This window comes from Charadrius vociferus, unplaced genomic scaffold (genome assembly GCF_000708025.1).
Source record: "Charadrius vociferus isolate BGI_N301 unplaced genomic scaffold, ASM70802v2 scaffold32, whole genome shotgun sequence".
Classification (NCBI taxonomy): domain Eukaryota; kingdom Metazoa; phylum Chordata; class Aves; order Charadriiformes; family Charadriidae; genus Charadrius; species Charadrius vociferus.
Genome location: NW_009647856.1, coordinates 12,364,174 through 12,372,544, shown reverse-complemented (window position 1 = coordinate 12,372,544; position 8,371 = coordinate 12,364,174). Strand labels below are relative to the sequence as shown.

At 47.7% G+C, this 8,371-nt stretch overlaps 1 protein-coding gene across 1 annotated transcript in view; it reads left to right on the top strand.

Moving 5' to 3' along the window:
• GDI2 (GDP dissociation inhibitor 2) overlaps positions 1-8,371 on the top strand; it is a 9,144-nt gene extending 773 nt beyond the window's left edge. Inside the window, exons 2-10 of the mRNA XM_009882977.1 lie at positions 252-351; positions 2,115-2,249; positions 3,575-3,773; positions 4,155-4,286; positions 4,852-4,951; positions 5,944-6,115; positions 6,821-6,965; positions 7,240-7,294; positions 7,370-8,371. Of these exons, the coding sequence (XP_009881279.1) occupies positions 252-351; positions 2,115-2,249; positions 3,575-3,773; positions 4,155-4,286; positions 4,852-4,951; positions 5,944-6,115; positions 6,821-6,965; positions 7,240-7,294; positions 7,370-7,525 (1,194 nt within the window). The 3' untranslated portion in view covers positions 7,526-8,371. The remainder of the gene's footprint in view (positions 1-251; positions 352-2,114; positions 2,250-3,574; positions 3,774-4,154; positions 4,287-4,851; positions 4,952-5,943; positions 6,116-6,820; positions 6,966-7,239; positions 7,295-7,369) is intronic.

Here is an 8,371-nt window from a genome sequence, read left to right as displayed (position 1 = left end):
TTTAAGCCCTGAGAAAGAAAGACTGGACGAGTAGAATAATGTTGCCTGATTCTTACTGTAAGAATTTACTGGATGTGCATTGTGTCTTGCATCCAAAGTCAAATTTGAGCTAAAACGCTGGCCAAAAGCTTGATGTGAAGAGCTTATGTTCAGCTGGGGAGATGTGGGGGTGGAAAGTGTATACATGTGTGGGAGAAATTATACCCATAGATATTTCCTCTGCTGTAATAAGTTTTGTATTCTCTCCAAAGCTGTACAAAAGGTTTAATCTACCAGGAACTCCACCAGAATCTATGGGGCGAGGAAGAGACTGGAACGTGGACCTAATTCCAAAATTCCTTATGGCTAACGGTAAGCGATACTGAGCTCCCAAATCTGCCTCGTAAGCTGGGTTAGTGTTCAGTGCTGGAGTCGCATAAATAGCTCTTCAGCCATCTCTTCATGAACTTCTGGAAGCATTAATTAAAGAGCTGCAGAAAGCTTGCTCGAGCCGATCTGCCTGCGTTTATGCCTGAAGCATCACAGCTTCCGCTCTGTGACTTGTTCTGGCTGTGGACCTTTCAAACTCAGAAGATGGCTCCAGCTTGGAGCGTGCAGCAGTGGCATGAATGGAAGGTTTGAACGGCTGTTTTTTTCCAACATCCTCTCTTAAAGCGTTTGCATTTCTAGCCAGAGTTAGCGCCATGAATTTGTGGGTTGTAATTCTTCCATGCCTTAGGAAGAAACTGTTGATTCCATGGTGACTGTTAATTCCCTTTGTTCCTATTTTTATGGCTTGTAGATGTGGTCATTCCTTATCGATGCTACAAATCCTCATTCTTTAATCTACCTGTTCCAGTACTGGGACAGGTCTTCTGCACCAAATCCACTATTCATAGAATTGTCTAGTTTGGAAGAGACCCTTGGGATCATCGAGTCCAACCATCTTGGTGAAGTGGTTATCAATGCAGACGGCTGTCAGAGGGCTGGAGCCCCTCTCCTATGAGGACAGGCTGAGAGAGTTGGGGTTGTTCAGCCTGGAGAAGAGAAGGCTCCGGGGAGACCTTGTAGCAGCCTTCTAGCACCCAAAAGGGGCCTACAGGAGAGCTGGGAAGGGTTGACTTACAAGGGCATGTAGTGATAGGACGAGGGGGAATGGCTTTAAACTGGAAGAGGGGAGATTTACATTAAATATTAAGAAGAAATGTTTCGCTGTGAGGGTGGTGAGACACTGGAACAGGTTGCCCAGAGAAGCTGCGGAAGCTCCATCCCTGGAGGTGCTCAAGGCCAGGCTGGACGGGGCTTGGAGCAAACTGGTCTAGTGGAAGGTGTCCCTGCCCATGGCAGGGCGGTTGGAACTGGGTGATCTTCACGGTCCCGTCCAACCTAAACCATTCTGTGATTCTATGCAAACAAGTTCAGGGGCAACTTATTCTGCCAAATACCAACCACTTGTTACTGGAGTATCTTGTCCCTGAAGCACGAGGGGACAGATGTGTAGTGCCAGTCTTGCTCAAAGTTAGCGCAGTGGAAGGACTTGCTTCCAGTCCAGGTTTGGTTACTCGAGTCTCAGCTTGCACAGAAATCCCATTGTGGTGCCTTTCTAACGTACAGCATCTCTCTGGGGGTGTGATGGTGGGGACAGGTAAGTGGGCATATGTTGACATTAGCTCCTTGCGATTCAGGGGCTAATTTGTACTAAGTTGGCTGGACAACTAATACGCCGGCTGTGCTAGGTCTGAGTAATGAGGATGAGGAGCTGCTGTCACGCAAAGACATGACCTTGTTTGTCATGTTGAGTGTGAGTGAACTACAAGGAGCAAAGAGCAGCAGTGTTCTGCAGCGGATGAACATGCTGCAGGATGGCTTTTACTCAGAGGACTGATGGAAGTAATGAAAAGGAAGCTGTTAATTGCCTGTAAGAAAGCCTTAAAACTGCCTAATAATTGCACTAGTGAGTATCATCTGCCACACCCCGTCTGTGAGACAAAGGTGTAAGAGCTGTGTGGGTTGAACGTGGTGCTGCTGTTGAAAGGTTTGCTGTATTGACGAACTGTCTGCCTTGTGAGAAGCACTGTCCTCTTGTCTTCTGGCTACAGACCAGCTGGTTGACTTGTGCCAAACCTCCTTTCCAGGTCAGTTGGTAAAGATGCTGCTCTACACAGAAGTCACTCGCTACTTAGATTTCAAGGTGATCGAGGGGAGCTTCGTCTACAAGGGAGGAAAGATCTACAAAGTTCCTTCCACCGAGGCAGAAGCCTTGGCATCCAGTGAGTAGTTGCCCCTTGCTTTGTTTCCTCCTGAGGCTACTGTCTCTAAACAAAGGCAAGACAGGTCTCTGCCGCCCACATCTCCAGATATTTGTGCTCGTGTAGAAAAGAAATCTTGATGCTCCTCACATGGTGCTCTGTGTAGACGCTGTGCTTAGCGTAGGATTCTTCTGCATCTCATTTGACTTCAAACACCACTTGTAGTGTAAGTCTTGGGCTTCCTGAGCCTTGAGTTACTGTTTTCTTGGAGCTTTCAGATGGAGCCGGTCAAGCTGCCTGTTCTGTGGCTCATCTGGTGAGAATGTGGCAGTATTTTACTTCCTCCAGAGGTTACGTTTGGTGCTTATGCTCCCAACTCTGCCATAAATATTTAATATTAGTGTGGAAAACGTTGCATTTGTCAGCACGCAAATTGGAATCACTAATTCCATCATGTGGCACCTGCCTCAATTTTAATTGTTGTCTACTTAAATTTCACTCCTCAGATAAAACAACTGATCATTCACAATAGCGAAATGAAATACATTAGGAGCTGGCAGAGGGCAGCCCATTAGCTTCAGATTCAGGGTGTGTAAGTAGCATCTGTGAAAAGTCTCATGATAAAGCGACTCCTGCAAATGAGGCTCCCGGTACGTATCTCGTCTGTATACTGGAGCCTGATACTCCTGGTTGCTGTGAAGTAAATGGTCGTTCCTTCAATTTTGGCCACATTGCCGACTCTTAAGTAGTCTCCTAAGAGATTCATACTGGCAGAAGTAGGAGGTGCCTTTGGTGCTCTCTCTCTGTCCTCATGTTTCAGCAAGTGCGGTCTTGTTTCTCCAACTTGTAGAAAATTAAAACACGTAAACGGTGCCTTGTCCAATCCCATGTTTGAAATGTTGACCCTTGCAGCGCTTGCTGGTTCCTTGGCGAGGCTGCAGCACCGCTTGCTTTGATGGAGCTTTGATCACCACACTTTGATGATGCCACGTCTGGTAGATACCAAACCCATGGAAGCTGAGGTTAGGCTTTACACCGGGCCAAGTGGAGACTGCTCTCCAGGCTGGAAGTAGTGTAGAAGCCTGGTCTCCAGCCATGCCTTGAGAAGAGCTGGCTGTACCACCTCTTGATGCCCAGTACACCAGGATAGCTGCAGTGAGGACTGGAATGGCAGATGTTGGTGTTTCCTGCTTGAACAAGAGAGCCTTGGTTAGCCCTCAAGGCCAAACTCCACGTTATGGAGTGATGTTTGAAACACTTGGCAATTCTTACCTGCTTCTGATCCTCTGGCAATGGAAAAAACAGTTAGTAGCCGTGTGAGTTCTGACAAAATACCTTGGTTTTAGGCTTAATGGGCTTGTTTGAGAAACGCCGGTTCAGGAAATTCCTAGTGTACGTTGCCAACTTTGATGAGAACGACCCCCGAACTTTTGAAGGCGTTGATCCCAAGAAGACCACCATGCGCGATGTGTATAAGAAGTTTGACCTGGGGCAAGACGTTATAGACTTCACGGGCCATGCCCTCGCGCTCTACAGGACTGACGAGTAAGTCTGGGTTCAGTTGCGCCCCCAGATCAGCTGGGGTGCTGGGCGCTTACAGCACGGGCTGCGCAGATTGAGGGTAGAACCTCTCGTAAAGTGTGTCTGTCCCCAAGTGCTGCATGAATCTTAAAATACTGTGTCCTCTGCTGATGGGGTATTTAAACTTTGTGGGTTCCTGGGGTTAATGAAGCATCTCTTTCCTGAATAAAACCCCTCGTGACACTAAGTACTTCCAAAAGGGAACTTCCAGGGAAATACTTGCCAGGAGCTGCTGGAGGGTGGGGAAGGAAACTTCATGGGAAGTAAATATTTTGCTCTCTGAGTGTATTCTGCTGTAAGTCTTGGTTTGTGAAACGTTGCAAATCATGTAACTGCCCTCTCCAGCTATCTAGATCAACCATGCCAAGAAACAATCAACAGGATTAAGCTCTACAGTGAGTCGCTGGCTAGATACGGTAAAAGCCCGTACCTTTATCCCCTCTACGGCCTTGGAGAGCTGCCCCAGGGATTTGCAAGGTGAGAACTTGGTTTTGGACTCTTCTAAGTCCTGATGTGGTATCTCATGCCGGGGGATCAGATGCGTGGAGTCAGTCATTAGGCTTCCAGAACGTGACACTGCATAAAAATACTGCAGTTGTTAACGGTTCTCTTGCTGTCTTAATCAAGCAGTGATTCCTCCATGTGAGATTGCTTCTTTCTGGGCGTGTTCATTGTGATTTCCTGTTAGCGGTGGTAGTTCTGGGTTTGCTCAGAGATATTGTTTGCAGCATGTTGTCTATCCAAGAGGTCGGATTTGCCTGCGTGGTGTAGCCTGCAGCACTTCCACTGTAAGAGTGTCTGGGTTGCACCGAGCAGATTCTTCCTAGCTGGATGTAATCGCACCTATAATTTGCTCCAAATACCAGCTGATGCCTTGCAGAAAGAACAGCATCTGCGGCATAGATGTTTAAGCAGCGTATTCTGAAGAGGTTTAAGTCTAATGTGGGGTTTGTCCAAGTGGAACAGAAACAAGGGGCTGAAAGGGCTGTTAAAAACCAAACGCGCACCTGTGGAACACGCTGAAGTGGCTTTACTCTTGCAGGCTAAGTGCTATATACGGAGGCACCTACATGCTGAACAAGCCCATTGAAGAGATTGTGATAGAAAATGGCAAAGTGGTTGGTGTGAAGTCTGAAGGGGAGGTACGGTACCTTCTGGTTCTTTCCTTGCTCCCCACTCCACATCTTGCCTCTCAAAATCGTGGCTGGCGGTCGTTGATCTGAACAAATGCAGTAGAAAAATCCTCATCAGAGCCCTAGGACCAAAACTGCTTGGCCGGTGCTGTTTTACCTTGTGCCAGCTTCTTGAAGACATGTTGATGTTTTCATGGTGAGGAGTACAGTAGAGTAGTCCTACTCCAGGAGCTGTTATGAAGTCTCTGTGGGCTGGCAAGGTTGTCTCCTGCATAAATCAGGCTGGCTGAACTGGCGAGGAGCTGTTGCTTGTGTCTAACCTGGGTATGGCACCAGCTGCCCTTGACATTAAGTCTTAGCCGCTCAGAAAGCTGGCACGCAGCCTTTCTGCAGCTTCTTTTCCACCTGGTGATATAAAGCTAGCGAGAGTGCTGCGAGCTGCTTGGGAGCTATAAATGCGCTCCCAACTGAAGCGGGAGCTTCACAGGACAGTTTAGCACTTGCTGGTAGGATAACATGTCTCTTCTGGGTAGGGGATGACGTGTCCTGGCGAGCAGCGGAGGTGATAATCCATGCTATAGACTGATGTGCCCAAGTGCAGGCAGCCTGGAGGCTTTCAAATTGGTCAAATAGTAAACTATTACTGTAAAAATGAGTTCTAATGCAAAGTGGTCAGTTCTTACCCATTTGGTTCAGCCTTGACCGCAGCAAGTTATGGTTCTAGACTGGAAGGACTGGACTCTGTAGTTGTTTGAGCTGAACTGTGTAGTCAAGGACGAGGGGAAGGTGTGATTGATCATGCTATATGTAGTCTTTTAAGAGTAGTGCACTGAGATTTGGATTGCCCAAGCTGAAGCATGCTGCTGGCAGCGAAATAAGAACCTGATGCAGGAACAGCCACCTCAAATTGCTCGTTTTTTCCCAAAATTGGCTGGTTCCTCACCTCTGGCTGTGTACGCACCTCTGTGCAGTAGTCACCTGATGTCTCTCTGTCTCTGCAGGTTGCTCGCTGCAAACAGCTCATCTGTGACCCCAGCTACGTCTCGGACCGCGTAACGAAGGTCGGCCAAGTGATTCGGGTAATCTGCATCTTGAGCCACCCGATCAAGAACACAAACGATGCCAACTCATGCCAGATCATCATTCCACAGAATCAGGTCAACCGAAAATCAGGTGTGTGGAGAGCGGGGACGGCCGGGGCATACACAGGTCTCTTCGCATTTGGGTTGAGGCAGGGTGGTCGTTGAATGGCCTTGCACCAAACATGTGCTCTGATGGTCTGGTGAGATGTGAATCAAACAGGAAAATGCGTTTACTGCCGTGCCTGTGGCAGACTTCATGTCCTTATCCAGAAATCCTTTCAGCCCCAGCAAGGCTGTGTTCAGTTTAGGGCAGTGGTGGGGGAAGCTGGGGTGCCCGTGGTTGGAAAAGTCATGTGAGGAACCTGCCGAAGGAAGTGCCCCAACCTGGGAGAAGTGGGTGAGGAGCACAGGGATGCTCTGGGAGGGGGGTGACAGCTGTGTGCAGGAGGGGAAATGCTTCCTCGCCCTTGGACAGAGGGGTGGGCTCGCTGCTGGGGACCCTGCTGGCTTTTGGGAGCCGTCATAGCTGCAGGAACCTGAATTTTGGAGGTCTTGCTGAGCTGCTTGTGTCCATGCCCATCAGCCAAGAGACTGAGAGCACGTAGGACTGCAGGGCAAGCATGGAACTCAGTCAAGCGTGGTCTTAAACAAGACAAGGAGGTACAAAGTGTCTGGGGAGCAGGAGGAGGCCCATGAGTGTGCAAGCTAGAGGAAGCTTTTGGGATGAGGCAGGCCTGAGCCGGGCTGTTGGCTTCCCTGGAGCGTACTGACCTGCCGCTGTGATGTGCTTCCCCAGATATCTACGTCTGCATGATCTCCTCTGCGCACAACGTGGCAGCGCAGGGGAAGTACATCGCCATTGCCAGCACTACTGTGGAAACCGCGGACCCAGAGAAGGAAATCAAGCCGGCCTTGGACCTCTTGGAGCCCATTGAGCAGAAGTAAGGCCCTAAAAAGCCCCCTCTCCCCCTTCTCACGTCTGCTGTGAGCGCTTGGGTCTGAGGCATGAAAGCAGAGGAGATCTGAAGGTCATTTGGCTGCACAGAGGTGTTAAAACTCTGAGTTTCCTCTGCACTTTGATTGCTTACATGCTGGATAGAGCAATTACCTTTAGTTCAGCCATTTTTGCACCCATACTGGTGGCTCAGCGATGTTCTAGAACCATTATGAAGTGCTTTTTTTTTTTTTTTTTTTTAACTCTTTAACTCTTTCCAGGTTTGTTAGCATCAGTGACCTGTTTGCACCGACCGACTTGGGAACCGAAAGCCAGGTTAGTTAAGTGCTGCGCTGGTGTTTGAGGGGGTGAGGGGAGAGGCTGGACGCTAACGGCCGCTTCTCTTTCCAGATCTTCATTTCTCGCACCTATGACGCCACTACTCACTTTGAGACGACGTGCGATGACATCAAAGATATTTATAAGAGGATGATGGGATCAGAGTTTGACTTCGAAGAGATGAAACGCAAGAAAAATGATATCTATGGGGAGGAGGAGCTGCAGTAATGAGAATCTCTAATTAGGAGAAATTTAAATCGGCTAATATGAATATATAAGGAACTTAATGAACACTGTATGAAATTCAATATTGTAAGGCCTGCTTTTGTAATCCCATCTCTGAGAGATTGAAGAGTACTGCACTGGTAATGTTCCCCTTTTGGATATCATGTGTTAATTATTTCATTCTAGTAGGGCTGCTGTCCAGAATCTGGCAAATTACTGACTGATTTAACGACTAACCTCGTAAGTGAAAGGCAGACTGAACCTTTTTTTTGGGTTTTTTTTTTTTTTTTTTTTGCAGACGTAGACGTTGGTGCAGATTTAAAATAACTCATTGACAGCTGTGTCTTACCTTGTATTTTTAATCATTTGTAAACATCCTTCACAATTATGTGCTTCTGGTGAGCTAGTAGATGTGACGGTTGTCACTCAAACCTGATATCAAGGAAAATAGAAACTGAGCACTCCATTATTGTGGACAGCATCCCTAAAGTCTCTTCCCATCAATCTAACTCTGTGGCAAGTTGTATTATGGACAAAGCCCACATCTATTGTAGCAGCAAATGTTGGCTTAGTTCTGGGCACAGAACTTAACCTCCACTTAAGCTTCGAAAACTGTTTACATCGGTTGGGACACAGCTGTGCCTAAGGCTCCTTTGTGTTTTAATCTTAATAAAATTGAGAGAACAAATTACAGAGCAGGCAAGATGTGGAAGTATTTTCTGTACCCTGGTGGCTTCTCGGATGGACCAAACGGCACTGCGGTATCGATATGACAGAGCCTGTGCTTCTCGGGTCTCCTGAAGGCTCCAAATGATTTCTGTACTGCGAAGTAAAGCCAAATTCTGGAAA